Raw genomic sequence first — 15,280 nt, 5'->3', positions numbered from 1 at the left:
GAAGTCGAACAAGCGACGAGCAACGACCCGCATCCAAGCGGCTGCTCCAGTGTGAGCGGCGAGTCATCCGCTGGCAGTAGCACCACGGGCGACCCCGGCCTCAGGAAGAAGCATATCAGCTCAACACATTCGTCACGGCGAGCAGTGCGTCGCGATTGAGAAGCCGAATCTGAGCTTCATCCCTGGCGAGTCACCACCGTTGATAGATCCTCCCTCACTCAAAGAGCTCGCGTTTAGAGTCTGTCTATTACGGGAGACTACACCGATGACAGGTTGCTTTGCCTCCACTTCCGGATGGCTAAGTTCAGCCATGCCAGGCAGACCGTATGCCGATGCAACGTGGGTGTTACGCCCGATGATGAACCGTCGCCACTCATCATGGGTTATGTTCTTTCTGTCAGCATGCTATATCAGACCTTCAATCAGGCCTGATTCGGAGGTGCGAGATCGATATGTCTCCCTTCTAACCCTACCGAGTAACCTCCTCTCTGAATACAGAAGCTACCAGGCAAACTCAAGGCCGCAGGCAGCAAGAATTGAGATCGGATATATAGGTGTGCTGTTCCGGGACCTGGGCATATATGCGACCTCCTCTTGCCGACACCCACAACCCAATGGCTACGCTGGCGATACCCACACCACTGTCAAGCATCGAGGAGCAAGACGGTCCTCACCCTCTCTCTGCACACGAGGGCCCGGACCCCGATTCAATGAAGTACTGCGGACGAAGATCCAGGAGAACCTCAGATCCCTCATGAAGGATGCGCAGGCGAACAGAGATGCGAAGCTGCAGGCGCGAGACCTCGTTGACGCCGCACGCGCTGAGATCCTGCGGGAGTTCGACTGCGAGATGAAGACCATTCGCCGGATCGCAGACGAACATTACCAGCAAATCGTGGCGCGCGTCAGGGCAGAACGCGAATGGACAGAGGGCGCACCGCCCGCGTCCTTGATCGAGGAACAGCAGGCGATTCTTGACGCGATCAAGCGGCAGCATGCTGTACCGAAACCATTGCGCCCGGGTAAGCTAGTTCTTACATGGTTGTCGGTAGCGGCACTGATGCTCAACTTCCCAGACGCTGGACATGCTCCTGCTGAACGGTTGCGGAGAGCATATAGTCGACAGCCTGCTACGCCGAGAGGCTTTATCAAGGCAGCAGTGCCCCAGTCCGTGTCCGGTATATCTGCCTACTTCACCGGCTCAATGCATGGTGGCCCTTCGGATGCGGAGTTGCCTGAGCTTGGTCGGGAGGGTGCTAGCCCACGACCCAGTAAGGCGTCGATGTCTCAAGTCCTTGGGCAGGAGATATGGATACCTCCAAACACGCCTGAAGAGGCGAAGTCAGCCTCACACGCGTTGCCTATACGTCGACAGACTCGCCCATGGTCGCGCCGCCGGCCAGACGCGATAGCTTTGCGAGCAGCAGTGGGCGGCTGTTGCGATCGGGAAGCGTACAATCCAACGTCGTGCAGGTTGATGCCGATTCCCATCGCTAGTTCATGCTACGAGAGAGCGAGATATGCCGGAGGAGCTTGGCAGCCGTCAGCCAGAGCGCGAGAGAAGCAGCGGGAGGCGCAGCCACAACTCATTCGCCCTCGACCGTCCGCAGATCTGACTGGCAGGCGGAACGACGACCGTCCCTCGGCGGCCCCCTCTCCAGGCTGGCCGCAGGTCACCTCCGACGGCCAGTATCCATTCTCCACGCTCCCGAGCGGCAGCGTAGACTATTCCCCATCGCCGACCGAGCGGAGAGGAATCCCCATCAGGGGCTCTTCTCGTGCCTCGTCTGTGCATAAGGGCTCGCCAGAGAATTTGCGACATCCATTGAAGTCGGCGAACAAGGGCTCTTGGACGTACGATTACAGCGCTGTATCACCGGGGATGTACGGCCACAGAGTGTGCAGAGCAATCTAGCCCGGGAGCCATTAGGTCGCTGGCCAGCAAGCGATCGTTTACGGTCGATGATGACCGGTTGCTCAGGCCAGTCCGTGACGCGTACGAGGCAAGGCCGGAGAGACCCACAGGATCGCGCTCCCTTCACTCGCAGCGATCGAGACAAGACATGTACGATCGCTAAGCAGTTGATGGGTCTACGCTTCGCCGTTGTTGTCGGATGGGTCTTTCCGTGACACAGATGGGTTCGACAGCGACTCGGAGTACGGCATCGAGACGTCCGAGAGACACGAGGACATTCGCCGCAAGGTCGAGGAGCTTGAAAAGATGGAACAGAATATCCGACATAGGGAGGAGGATGTCAGGAAGAAGGAAGAAGATGTCAGGAAGAAGGAGGAGATGCCCGGACCAAGGAGGTTGAGGCTAGGCGTCTTCTTCAAGTCAGGGAGCAGCAGGTCAGGCAGCGAGAAAACGAGGCTAGAAAGCTGGAGAACGACGCGAGGGAGCTGGAGGCTCTTGCAATGCAGAGAGAGGATGAGGCGCGGAAGAAAGACGACGCAGCCAGACACAGGGAACGAGTGACCAAGCGCCGAGAGGACCAGTGTCGAGGGAAAGAAGATGCGGTGAGGCGCAAGGCGGGAGAGGTGAGGCTGAAAGAAGAAGAGGTGAGAACCAAGGAGGAGGCGGTCAAGCAAATGGACGAGGAGGTAAGACATCGAGCCCAAGCGATGAGCGTGATCGAGGAGGAACTGCGCAATCACCGGGAGGAGCTCGCCCTGAAGGAAGGTGACGCCAGTCACGGCGTAAGGAGTCAGACATCCGCAGGAAAGAGGAGGAGCTCAAGGCCAAGGGGCTGGAACTACGGTCACTGAAGGAACATGTTTAGATGCGACTCGATGAAGCCCAGCAATTAGAAGCCGATGATCTTACAGAGAGGGCTTGAGAGCGTGAAGAGATCATCAAAGGTGGCAGCGAGGGGCCGAAGCACAAAAAGCGGGACACATAAACTAGCAAACTGAAGAGAGGATGCGACGAGAGGTCCAGGAAGAAGGGCGCGCTCGTGCTGAGGAGAGGGCGAGTTCAGGAAGCACAGCCGTGCAACCGTCAAGATACATTGTCCATAATGTCCATTGATGTTACTAGGCGCAACATTTCAAGTCATGTCCATTTGGTACGCTCGACGTACTCTATCAAACATCTCCGTATATCTCCCTCTTTCTAATTGCCAACCCGTGGTCATATTCGTCAACTCCGATTGCTGTAGGACAATCAAATGGCACCGTGCTCTTTTTGCAGGTCATTCAAGTACTAGCAAGTCCAAGCGCGCGAGAATGCTGACCTCTGAAGCTGGCTCGACAGGCTTTCCTGCGTCCGTCAGGGGCAACAGTGCCTTCTCCAAACCCTCCACGAACTCCGATCCGTTGAGAGGGACAGGAAAGCTACTAGGTGTGGCAGGGCCGCTCTCGTCGACAGACGTACACTCGGAGTCGGAATCCGCCGTGTCGTCGACAGCGCCGATGTAGAGGTAGGCGTGTTCCTCGTCTGAGTCGTCGTCATACTCGTAGAATTCACCGGGATCGGTAATCCTCTCCTCGTCTTCTTCGACATCGACTACGACCTCCTGGGGCACGACGCCGGCGACGAGAACGGACGAAAGCGCTGGTGTCGATGTCTCGACCTCTTTCCTTGCAGGGAATAAGTTGTCGAGGTTGACGATGCTCTGGCGTAACTGCTCCAGACTTGGGCGCGACTGCGGGTTGATCCTGAAGACCTTCTTCAGAACCTGGATGACGCCCCGCGATGCTGGGATAACGCGCTCCAAGTAGCCATCGTCAAGCAGATGCTCGCAGAAGCGAGGGTCCTCCGTCACGGCTTTCTCCCAAGGACCGAGGCCGGTGATCATGTTGACGAGGATTATCCCCAAAGCCCATACGTCCGCGCGTTTTGTGGAGTATGCCTGTTGGCTGAACTCCTGGCCAACGCTCTCTGTGGCCTTGATGAGTACTTTTTCCGTTAACGAGCGTCGTAAGACTTACCGGGACTCAAATAGGGCGCGCTACCGCAGCCGAACGTGGCGCTCCGCGAGTTCTGCGTCGCGAGCCCGAAGTCGGCTATGTATACGTCGCTCCCATCTGCGCTGCAAAGGATGTTTTCCGGCTTCAGGTCACGGTGGAACACCCGTTTCTGGTGGCACGCGTGCACCGCATCCAGGATCTGCAGGAACGCAGAGCGGACCAGCTCGTCGTTGCCGTGGAACGTCTGGCTCTCGAAGAGGACCTTGTACAAGTCGGTCTCGCAGTACTCCGTGACGAGGTAGAAGTAGTGCTCGTCTTCGAAGGCGTAGTGCAACGGAAGGACGTGGGGAATACCCGAGACGAGCGAGTGGAGGTCGATCTCCCGCCTTTGATACTCGATATCAGGCGTATCGACCTTGCGAATGATTTTCACCGCACGTCGGACGGGAGTCGCCTTTGAGGAGCTCGAGGATGGGGCGTGGTGATCGACGGCGAGATACACGACTCCGCAGCCGCCAGCGCCGAGGAGTCGTACCAGCTCGAGACGACCAGCGTCGATAAGCCTGCCCCTGAAGTCAGGCATGTGGTAGGCCATGGATTCGAGAGCCATATTGACGGTTGTGACTCGGGATATGCAGGACTCAGGAGGGATAGTGCAGAATACGGCGCGATATCCGTGGAACTCGTCCGTCTTTTATGCACCGTGAGGCATACATCCTCGGATGTGGCCAGTCTATCCTGAGATATTAGTACCCGACTCCGTTGCCGCGTTACACGGGCGGATGCACACAGACATACGAGCAGGCTGCTCTACGACCCTGTAGGCATGCAAGTTGGTCAAGATCGCAACGGATGGGAAACAGCGGAGTTGCTCTTGCCATCCGTTGGAAACCAAACTACTCGCGATCTCCCATCCGCCGCGTTCACGAAGCGGGAACCATGTGTTTTCAGCGTCAAGAAGCATCTACTGTCGGACAGGAGGCAGACACGTAGCAGTGGCGGGCAAAGGTTGGAAACATTCCACCGATAACACTGGGGCATCGACACATTTATGAATAGTTTTTGATATTGCGTGAAGTACAAACTACGCTACGGGTATGATGATGCGTGGATAGCAATGTCCGAGCGCCCGCTACACCGTTGTGAGCATACGACTGACGCTCTCCACCAGCCCACTCAGGACACGGAACTGTGGTCCTGTGAGACTCCGTCGAGTCTTCTCGAACGGTTCGATGTTGAATTTGACCGCCTGTACACCCAACCCCGCTCCTTCAGAAAGCTCTGGAACGGCGACGTCCGGGTCCTGCGCGTACGTCTCGGGAGTGATAGGCCCGTCGCTTTCTTCTTCAGAAGATGAGTCGGAATCGGGGTCCTCGCATGTCGAGCAGGTCCCCGACGAGCCGAGGGTGAAGGCGCGGTCGGGAATGGAGGGTGCGTCGAGGGGAGGAGGGGGAGGGCTGTCTTCTTCGGGAATCGTTGGCAACTCCGACTCGTTTACGAATTTGCTGCATGAACCAATGGCGATGTCCAAAGCAGGACAGGGGAAAGTGCTGGGCGCACGCTCCCCAGAGAATCCGGACTCTGACGTTTCTCCAGATGTCGAGAGGTAGACGGAGGAAGAGGAATCTTCGACGAGCGTCGTATTGTCCTCGGGGTGCGCGCATGGTTCGTACGTGTCGTAGATCGCTTTGGCGGATGGTTGTGCGTGCTCGAATTCCGCCTCGCTCATGTAGAACGTGTCGACGTCGATGAGGAGTTGACGCAGTTCGAGGAGGTCGATGCAATCTTCCTCTCGTATGGTGAAGATGCGCCTGAATATCTCGTCTGCCTCCTTTGATATCGGGAGTACAGCACGGAGATAGCGCTGGTCTTCGACGTAGGCGCAGAAGTTCTCGTCCTTGGTGGATGCGCGTCTCCAAGGACACCGGCCGGCAATGATGCAGATGCCGATCATGCCAATAGCCCATATGTCGTTGCGCCGAAGGTCATAGTCGTCCCAGAGTTCATTGGCGTTGTAGCATTCTGTACTCGTGGGCGTGAGCGCGTGCACATCGGAGTGCTAAGAATCTCTACTGACCTGGGCTCATATAGTTTGAAGTGCCCACACGGAACATATAACTCTTGCCCGAGCTCTTCGTCGACAGACCAAAGTCGCTCAGGAAAATGCTGCTCATATCCTCGTTAACGAGGATATTCTCCGGCTTCATGTCGCGATGGTATATGTTGTTTTGGTGGCATGCATACACCGAGTCAACCAGTTGGACGAGGATCGACTTGATGAGCTCGTCATTCCGCGCCAGGCGGTGATTGAGGATGAGGCCCAGAAGATCGCCTCCCGAAACATAGTCGAGAACGACGTAGACGAATTTCGAGTCGTGGGCGATGCGGTGGAGCTTGACGATGTTCGGATGTCCGGAGACGTACTTGTGATGAGTACATTCGCGCTCCAGGAGTTTGCCGCGCTCGGACGTGCGGTCAGTGACCTTCGGCATCACTTTGACCGCACGGAATGTGGGCGACCCGTGGCAATCGCGGTCGTGAGCGCGGTACACTGTTCCAAAGGCGCCTGCGCCTAGGACTTCGAGGAGTTGAAGTCGACCGTTGTCGATCAACTTCATAGAGAGGTCGGGAAGCGGCGTGTGCAGATGATGAGGCATGGCGTAAGTGTCGAAGTCGAATGAGTGGTGACTGGCAGCCAGTGCCAAAGTGCGCAAAGCTTGAAGTGTTGAAGCTTGTTGGGAGATACGCAGCGCATTTATATCTGTTAGCCATTGGACATCCGCTTGTCAACCCCGGATGACTTCTTGGTTTCCGACATCCGTACAACCTCCTTCCGCACTGTGTATCCGAGCTGCTTGTCGAGTCACTTACCTGTGGTCGAGATTAGAATGTATATTACTCGGGCTTACCGCATTGACGATTGCATTGACAGCTGTTATGGATGGGGGAAGTGGTCTGAATCAAAACGCTGTACTCATCAGATTCCACTTGTAAACTCTCTGCATATCAATAAGCCATGGTACCAATAGCATGTTGACTCACATCTGATGCCCTCCATATACTAAGTTTTCGAGACGCTGGACCTTGCTGCCCTCACATCGTCCAGCGCATTCCTAATCCCCTGTGTCCACGCGCCCAGCTCCTGCTCCAACCGGACTATGGTCTCCCTCACTTCCCTTCCGACCAGCCCTCCGCTGTTATCCGTTCCGAATCCGACCAACAGCTCACCCCTCGCTCTCACCAGCGTCTCGTGCGCCAGCTTCAGGCGCGCGGATCCGGAGGGCGGGAAACGGTCTGCGCTGCCAGCCGTGTCCGCAGGCGGAGACGGCTCGTCCACCGCAAGCAGCTTGCCGAGTTCCGCGAGGGCGACACCGCGCACTGGGTGTCCCGCCGGGAGGATGGCCAAGAGACCGGCGACGTACCTCGCCGCGGTGCGGATCGTCTCGTCGAGTGCTTCCTGCGTCGTTGACCCAGAGAGAGACGCGATGAGAAGCTCTTGGTGCAGGCGTGTCATGGCGAGGAGGGGGTGACATGATGGAGTCAGTCCGGCAGACATCAAGATGGGGATGATGTTGGTTGTAAGCTGGATTGCCTTCCGTGGGTCTGTGTAATTCTTAGTGCCGCTCGCTCGCTCGATATGAATTTGGCCATCCTTACCCGTGTGTTGCACTGCTGTGGCCTTTCCTAGTGCTTCTTGTCCCACATTGAGAGCGTCAAGCTCGCCGTCGACGTTTTCTGTCGTGGCCTTGCATTTCTTGCACGGCGGACTGCTGTCTATTCCGTTCTTAGTAGTGCCATCGGAGGGAACACCATGTTGACCAACCTTCGGTCGGGATAGGACGGATTCCGCCGCATCGCGCAGGGCAGAACATTGCGGTGCGAGGATCGTCGTAGCGTGGAGTCGAGCACAGCGTGCACTTGCAGTCAAAGTTGTATGTCTCTTTGAGTGCTTTCTGTCGGTCCTCATGCGACAGAGTGACATCGATATACGAGATGGTGACCTAAACGGGACGCATCGATACGTCAATCGCTGCAGTAGCACTACTGCCTTGCCGTACCTCTTCTCCAGGTGCTATTCCATTGATGACGACCAGATTCATCTGAGGCTCCTGCATGTGAGGTTGATCGCATATTCGAGGGAAGATTATGACCGCATTGGGATCGCAGGAGTGATTGATCGACGCAGTGATAGGGGATAAAGCCACTCCGATAGGGCTGAGTGCGTACGACGTCAGGGTGAACGCGTTCGTCGTGAACTGCCAACCACCACATCAGTCGAGCCGACCCAATCAATGGGCGCGCATACCCTGGAGATCGTGTCAACGAGGTCTGCAGTAGACTTGATGCCAAAGGGTTCGAGCTCAAGGGGCGACTCAACGCCGAGATAGCGAATCAGGGAGTGTGCAATGTGGGTGTACGGCTCGTACGCGGAAGGCGGCAATGAAGTTCTATCTGGGGACATAGTAAGTGCGGCTGAGATGTGTGGCACAATACTGCGACTTACGGGATTGAAATTGTTTCACTTCTCTTGTCTGTAGACCGAGACCGGGTTAGCATCAGCTCTGTGGTACACATACAGACGCACCCATTCGCTATCCAGACCCTGCAGCTTGAAGCCCCAGACGATCCGTCCAAGACAGCGAATAGCATCACTAGGAACCTTAGCGCTAGATGGTGCGGACTCTTCCCATTTCTGCAACGCTCTGCACTCGTACTTGTGGACGCTCCAGTCAATTGTCTGGCATTTCTGGGGTAAGGAGGCGTAAGCCGCATCATCCGAGACACTGACAAGCGCGAAGATATACCCACATCTTCGCAATACCACACGACGCGGCATCTGGTGCACCTCTTCAGCTTCGCGGGTGGTTTCGGAGCACTACTGCAATTCGTACAAAACTCCGCTAGATACGGCGTAGACAACACGCTAACATAGGGCTTGACCGCTGTGATCACGCTCCCTGTACTTTTTCAGATCATTTAGCCCATGTGAGGAACTTTTGGAAACACTTACCAGGTTTATGGGCCTGCGCAGTGAACACACCCCGACCCGCTATGCTGGATTTTCGGACTTGGAAAGGTTGAAGTTGCGCCTGTTCCGAAGTAAGGTCGCCTACCCGAAACTGATTTGCCGCAACATCTTTTTCATGTCGTTTCCCGCCCACTTGCTCGGAAGGACTCTCCGTCTTCGTGATGGCTGCATTCTGTACGAATGACTTGGCCTCTTTTGCTTTTCGCGAGGAACGTAGGCTTTCGAACGACATTTGAGGCAGTCAGAGTAAGGATCAACCGGATCTGAACTTCAACTTTACAGCAAGATGGTGGTCTGTGAGAAAGTCGCTATAAACTTACATTGTAAACAAATTATGAGCAGATGACGTCGTTTTCGCCTGGCGTTTGTTTGGCTCTGTTGTGCAACGCCTTCGGTTTCTAACATGTGCAAATAATCCTCGAAATCATGCGTTCAACGTTGGATTAATCAGTCATTTTACTCACAGGATCGAAACACAGTACAGTATGGCTATATAATCATCGCAATTCTGAGCGATAATGACAACTATTGTTGACCATCGCCAAGAGACAGCATGAGTAGCAGAACAAAATTACTGCATAGTCAATTTTCGCGAGTTGACTTATGACAACAGTACGCAACTACCGTGCTGCTACAACACAGCAACAGCATGGCTGTCGCAATCTTGTGGTGGCAATCCTGACTAGCGGCCACCTGACGCAGGAAGGTAGGACCTGCGCGGCCACCACGCGTGGGATGAGACCTGGACACAGTCCCGCTGCGAAGGGTGGGATCAAAAGGTCCGGACCAACCGTACGCTTCTGTCAATGCTGCCCGCGTACATGCCTCATTCCCACTGTTGTGATTTGTCGAACAGCGCACGGATCCTCCAAGACGCAATTCGATGCTCCTCGCAATTTAGAAGACACGGGTTCAGAATCATAGGGGTGAGATAGCCACGTACCCGACGAATTGGCTCGGGGCTCCAGCTTCAAACTTCAAGGCGCCGTGATCATCCCTCGGCCCAACGCGACTCGGATGGACCACAACTCCAAGGCCCCGGATGGGTTATCACCCGTATAAAAACACCGGTGGGTCACCACATGTCCCAAGAGGCAGACACACTTTCGCCTCCTACCCTGACGATGTGTTACCACCTAGTCACCTACTGCAGGTACGAATGCGGACACCAAGTCCAGACCAGGCGTCACTACGTGAGCAGCCTTCACGAGATGTTGACCGTCGACGCCGTGACACGAGTTGACATAGATCGACTGCAACAGGACCGCATGCAGGATAAGTGTGCGCCACAAGAGGCACGAGCATGACTGTCCGAACGAGTGCGACCAAGAGTGAGTGTGCGGTGCGGTGCGGCGTGACGTTGCATATTAATGACGCACCTGCAGAATGTTGGTCGATCAGCATCTCGTGATGGACAGAAACCGGAACGATTGTGATGCATGCTGCGGGATTGTCCCAACGACGGTGGCGGAGGGTGTCAATGGCACCAATGGCGACGATGACTCGGGAGAGGAGACAAGTGACGCAGATTCAGACCGATAGCCGGTAGAGGATACTGCTATATTGTGCCATCATGTACTCAAGTTGTGGGGGACCACTGTCACAAAATCAGTGGCAACGATTGGAGAAAGAATTGTTTTGATACTCAGCCGTAATGATACATCCGTGAAGAGTGCTTACGATGAGTTGGGCCATCCCACCGACCACTCCGAACAGCTACCCCTGTGACGATGTCTCCAGAACGCCTTGCGAGTACGAAGGTCACGGTGTGGTGTTAAAGCGCAGGGTTCTTGACTATAGTACCCAAGTGACAAATCAACGGAGCTGCGAATGCGACTGGCACCATGGGGGCGCGTGTGCGGCTGCTGGCAGTACTTGTGACGAAGGCCAGCCAAGAGTTTGACTTCCTGTCGCGGTCTGAGTTGCGGTCGAGAGTTGCATGACGGATGAAACGCTGTAGAACACCCAAGACTGTGGGAGGGGGAAAGTGGCGGCGACTCGCGAGCCGCGCTGGCCTGACGCGCCACGGAGACAACTGAATCTGTCCCGTTCTCTCACCGTCGTGAGCGACTTCTGCGCACGCAAGCACATCTGGTCCCGCAAATCCCTTCAGGGCTGATGATATATTTCTGCAACGGGCGTCTGGATGCGGTAACGAACTTCGTGGCGGCATCGCTGGAGGTTGAGGCGCGAGGCAGGAGGCTCAGGGTTGATTCCGCCAGACACGACAACGGGCGCGACGGTCTAACCAGAGGCGAAGACGGGCTGGGATAGGGCATGGGCGCTGGACGTCGGGCGACGCTCTGGCGACGTTGCATTTGTGGTGACCATTAACGGCGCCGGGCTAGCTGCCGTCCGACAGATTGGCCAGCCAATGGTGTTCTAGCGGCGCTGCCGTCTGGTGTTTGCAACGAGCGACCCCGTTACCGAATACCTCGCGAACACGGTGGCCAGTCGTGTTTGCTACCACAGTGAAGCGTATCTTCGATTTCTCCCTGTTTAACGTTTCCAACGAGGGACACCATGTCACTTTGTCAACTGCGCCGAGCTGGCAACTCTGACAGATCTGTGAACTCCCGTGTTCAGTCTACGACCACGTAGCATTACGGTCTCCAGGTAATAGCGGTCAGTCGGCGAGTACTCACTGGATCAGCGTTCGCTAACCTGACCTCCAGCACAGTGTACTGCGGACCTATATGCAAGGCAAACAGTGCGTCGTACTTCAGATCGCGAATACTCGTCGAACCAAATGACTCGGACCCCAGGTCGTACGCACCCCTTACGCCCATTGCGGGGACAAGGACTGAATATATGACTTCTTGCTGCTGTTATAGGAGGGGTTAGTTTCTAGCCTCCCGTAGCACCGTCGATGAAAGGTCCATTCTGTGTGTTATCGAATCAGCTTCTGATGTTTTTGGCTATTGCACTGGGGACACACACGAGTAAAGTGACACCACACACGTCTCAGGCTACTCGTCGTAGCCTGCGAGCAACGACGGCCTATGTCGACCTACGAAGTTGAAAGACGCCCGGAGAAGGGTTGCGCCGTCACAAATGAACCACAGGCATGTACTTGTGCCGCTTCACCGCTGGAAGGCACCTTACCTACCGTTCTCAGCACCTCCAGCACGATACCCCGATGTGGACTGTCGGCGGATCGTTCAAAGTCCTGTTTCGGAAACGATGGTGGTCGCAAGAACGTTCTCAGCCCGTGCGTGCCGCTCGGGGGCTGTACCTCCACTATTAGTAGGCAGACTTGCCGACGGGCAGGCTCGACACCTATCGACCACTCTCCGGCAGCCCCCCCACCGGGCATCGAGTTTTACACTCGTACGAGGTGGCCTTGTAGAATCTCCCGCGGCGATGTTCCCGAGCACCCATCCATCAAGCAAGGCCCCGCATGTGTGCGGCGAGCATGCAAAGTCGAATACTCACCATAATGGCACAACCTGCTCCTCCGAATCGAACTCCTTGCACTCCCCTTCCTAGACTCGGAGCCCATATTCAAGTTCATCACGCAGCGGCACTCGGTCGACCACCTCTGGCACTGGCCTTGACTGCATACGGCGATCCACTCTGATCAAGTCGCAGTGTAGGCTAAGACAGAATAGACTCAGGCTCGCACATACAGAAGTCGCTGGCGGGTCCTCCCTGGTGACCGGCTGGTGCTCTCGACCCATCTTGCAGCCAGCGGCGCACGTTAGACGCAGCTGACAGTGACCATCTCACCGAGTGTTGAAGAACGTTGAAACGTTGAAGTGTGGTGAACAGCGTTACGAGTAGCGCCTGCCGATGAGCGCTCTGCATTCACACAAAGTCGGTCTGCCTCACGCCCCCACCTCTGTTTCGCTCGAGCTTCGAGGTCCCTTCAGACTCTGCATACTCACTTGCGGAAAACTCGTTTGTTAGGAACTGATGGTCTAGTTCATGGTTCGTTCATTCAACGCTCACACTCACCACTTGACTCTGGTCCTGTGACGAACTAGGTACACCTTATCGACTGCCGTAAACCGCTATTATCTTCAGAAGCCTTCGAAGCTCCGTTTGGTCTACTCCCATGATCTCGTGCTAGGCCCAGCTCAGTGCTGATATAGCACCGAACTCTCGTGGGAGTGCTTAAGTACCGTGTCATCATACCAGCCATGTCCAACAGGCTGCGCTCACTCTTCACGCGAGTGTCAGCAGCTGGGTCGCGGCGATGTTCTCGTTTCTGGCCCACCGGAAAGCCTGGTGAGTACTACACCATACACCCTTCATGATAGCCGACCTGACTGCTACGGTAATAGCGCTTCGAAGCAACAGGAGCGCAGGGATCGCATCGAGGGCCTCCCGCCAGTCTACCATGCCCCGCTGAGCTCAGCAGATAAGAGCATCCTCGCTCAGCCTGCGTCCCAAATCGTCGCAGGCGTCCAAGGCGGGTCCCTCAGCCCGCCGGACATCCTCGCAGCGTACGGCAAGAAAGCGCTGAAGGCCCACGCAGCGACGAACTGCCTCACGGAGATCCTCATCCCCACCGCGGAGGAGTGGGCGAAGATATGCGATAAGCAGGGCCCGCTCGCGGGCATGCCTGTCAGTCTGAAGGACACGTCCGCCATCCCGGGCTACGACTCGTGCATCGGCTACTCTGCATGGGTGGGCAAGCCGATGCAGAAGGAGTCTGCGCTGGTGCGGCTCCTGCGGGACGCCGGCGCGGTGCCGTTCGTGAAAACGAACGTCCCGATCACGCTGTTATCATTGGAGTGCTCGAATGATGTTTTTGGGACGACGACTAATGTATGGAACAAGAAGTATACTCCCGGAGGGTCGACCGGTGGTGAGGGCGCGCTACTCGCGTACGGGGGCTCGCGCCTTGGTATCGGGACGGACGTCGCAGGCTCTGTACGCGCTCCGGCGTACGTGCATGTTGTCAGACGTTTGGAGTTGCGCTGATGTCGCCCCAGGCACTACTCAGGTATATATACCATAAAGGCGTCGATGCATCGGTTTTTGAAGACTGGTAATCCTACGAGTATGCCGGGTCAAGAGGGTATTCCGGCCGTGTACTCGCCTATGACGCGCACTCTTGAGGATCTAGAGATGTTTTGGCGGGCAATCATGAGCATGAAGCCATGGGAATACGACCATTCGGTAAGTGTGAAGTTGCATTCGAAGGCAGGTGTCCTCATGTGTATTGCCCATAGGTGCTTTCGTTACCTTGGCGTGAGGTTAACCTTTCTGAGTCAAAGCCGATCCGGTGGGGTGTACTGTGGGACGACGGTTCGCGGAGTCTCGCTGTTTCGCGGAGAATGGAGCTCAATGCATTCTATAGGTGTGATAACGCCTTCACCCGCCTGTCGGCGCGCATTACAGGAGGTGGTTTCCGTCCTTGAAGCCAATGGACACGAAGTGTTCCCTATGTATGTGCCTGCAACCACTTTTTATTCGAGATAGCACTGACCTGTATACGGACGCTTTACAGTAATGACTCGCCGAGTTCATATGAAGGCCTCAAGATCGCCTCTCAATTGCTCATGTCGGACGGAGGTAGGCCCTCTTTCAGGTGCTTTGATCAAAGATCTCAAGACTTCCACAGCTAAAACATGCATGAAACCCATGCGCACGGGCGAGACGAATGACCCAGGCGTGCAGGAAGCTGCGGCGATGTTCCGCGTGCCCCACTTCCTGAGGAAGCTGTACACCTGGTACCTACGCTACATCAAGCAGGACGAGATCTATGCTGGGCTCGTGGAGAGCTGGTACGAGAAGAGCGTGCCGGAGTACCTCGCCCTCGTTTCGCAACGAGAAAGCTACCGCGAGCGGTGGTTCGAGTTCGTGCATGCGAACTCTATTGACTTTATCTTGACGGTGCCCAATTCGTTGCCTGCTCCGCCGATTGGAGGGATGAAGGCGGGGTGGAAGGCGTGCGGGTACACGTTCCTTTGGAATATTGTGAGCTTCGTTTCCATGAGCGTGCTATCTCCTGGTATTCATGCATCCGTTTATCGTAGCTTGACTACTCGGCTGGGGTGCTCCCTGTGACGCACGTCGACGCCGCACTCGACGCGCTCGGTGCATTCAAACCGAAGAACGCGATCGAAGCTGCTCAATACCGGATGTACGACGCGCAGCAGATGCACGGCTTACCGGTTGGTGTGCAGATTGTGGGGAAGCGTCTCGAAGAAGAGAAGGTGCTCGAAGGTATGAAGGTTATTGAGAGTTTATTGAAGAAGGAAGGGAAAGCCTATGTATTATTCGAGTCAGACGACTAGATAGAACGCGCCTGATGCCATTGGAACTGCACCCTGTACTACTGCTACTGAATCACTGACCGGGACGAGTACGCAAGTAACATAAACGTTGCGG

General features: G+C 55.8%; 6 protein-coding genes across 6 annotated transcripts; 3 read left to right on the top strand and 3 right to left on the bottom strand.

The window, feature by feature from the left end:
* The first annotated feature begins 1,233 nt into the window (after positions 1-1,233).
* Positions 1,234-3,161, top strand: B0H18DRAFT_1012548 (uncharacterized protein). Its single transcript, XM_048029053.1, has 6 exons — positions 1,234-1,356; positions 1,404-1,473; positions 1,541-1,884; positions 1,916-2,065; positions 2,149-2,254; positions 2,281-3,161. The coding sequence occupies exons 1-6, from the start codon at positions 1,283-1,285 to the stop codon at positions 2,764-2,766; spliced, it is 1,230 nt and encodes a 409-aa protein (XP_047892342.1). The 5' UTR covers positions 1,234-1,282; the 3' UTR covers positions 2,767-3,161.
* Positions 3,162-3,191: 30 nt separating this feature from the next.
* Positions 3,192-4,519, bottom strand: B0H18DRAFT_955556 (kinase-like domain-containing protein; the record flags this gene model as incomplete). Its single annotated transcript, XM_048042363.1, has 2 exons — positions 3,192-3,898; positions 3,931-4,519. The coding sequence occupies 2 exons, from the start codon at positions 4,517-4,519 to the stop codon at positions 3,192-3,194; spliced, it is 1,296 nt and encodes a 431-aa protein (XP_047892341.1).
* Positions 4,520-4,941: 422 nt separating this feature from the next.
* Positions 4,942-6,841, bottom strand: B0H18DRAFT_1012546 (kinase-like domain-containing protein). Its single transcript, XM_048029052.1, has 3 exons — positions 6,819-6,841; positions 5,987-6,760; positions 4,942-5,931 (listed from the first exon to the last, which is right to left on the bottom strand). The coding sequence occupies exons 2-3, from the start codon at positions 6,564-6,566 to the stop codon at positions 5,042-5,044; spliced, it is 1,470 nt and encodes a 489-aa protein (XP_047892340.1). The 5' UTR covers positions 6,567-6,760; positions 6,819-6,841; the 3' UTR covers positions 4,942-5,041.
* B0H18DRAFT_436942 (SET domain-containing protein) lies at positions 6,741-9,295 on the bottom strand. Its single transcript, XM_048038095.1, has 11 exons — positions 9,259-9,295; positions 8,921-9,201; positions 8,719-8,867; positions 8,495-8,656; positions 8,414-8,441; positions 8,216-8,361; positions 7,968-8,165; positions 7,733-7,910; positions 7,567-7,683; positions 6,952-7,512; positions 6,741-6,896 (listed from the first exon to the last, which is right to left on the bottom strand). The coding sequence occupies exons 2-10, from the start codon at positions 9,168-9,170 to the stop codon at positions 6,971-6,973; spliced, it is 1,770 nt and encodes a 589-aa protein (XP_047892339.1). The 5' UTR covers positions 9,171-9,201; positions 9,259-9,295; the 3' UTR covers positions 6,741-6,896; positions 6,952-6,970.
* Positions 9,296-9,941: 646 nt separating this feature from the next.
* On the top strand, positions 9,942-10,596 carry B0H18DRAFT_436884 (uncharacterized protein). The gene is made up of 3 exons (XM_048038094.1): positions 9,942-10,131; positions 10,187-10,269; positions 10,324-10,596. Exons 1-3 carry the CDS (start codon positions 10,021-10,023, stop codon positions 10,478-10,480), a joined length of 351 nt encoding a protein of 116 aa, XP_047892338.1. The 5' UTR covers positions 9,942-10,020; the 3' UTR covers positions 10,481-10,596.
* A 2,176-nt stretch (positions 10,597-12,772) lies between these two features.
* B0H18DRAFT_1012521 (amidase signature enzyme) lies at positions 12,773-15,263 on the top strand. Its single transcript, XM_048029051.1, has 9 exons — positions 12,773-12,868; positions 12,925-13,168; positions 13,225-13,830; positions 13,879-14,065; positions 14,119-14,194; positions 14,247-14,334; positions 14,397-14,461; positions 14,511-14,866; positions 14,926-15,263. The coding sequence occupies exons 2-9, from the start codon at positions 13,137-13,139 to the stop codon at positions 15,184-15,186; spliced, it is 1,671 nt and encodes a 556-aa protein (XP_047892337.1). The 5' UTR covers positions 12,773-12,868; positions 12,925-13,136; the 3' UTR covers positions 15,187-15,263.
* The last annotated feature ends 17 nt before the right edge of the window (positions 15,264-15,280 follow it).

Source organism: Fomitopsis serialis (assembly GCF_022376445.1).
Source record: "Fomitopsis serialis strain Sig1Antser10 chromosome Unknown B0H18scaffold_42, whole genome shotgun sequence".
In the NCBI taxonomy this organism is placed as follows: domain Eukaryota; kingdom Fungi; phylum Basidiomycota; class Agaricomycetes; order Polyporales; family Fomitopsidaceae; genus Fomitopsis; species Fomitopsis serialis.
This window is presented reverse-complemented; position numbering and strand designations above follow the sequence as displayed.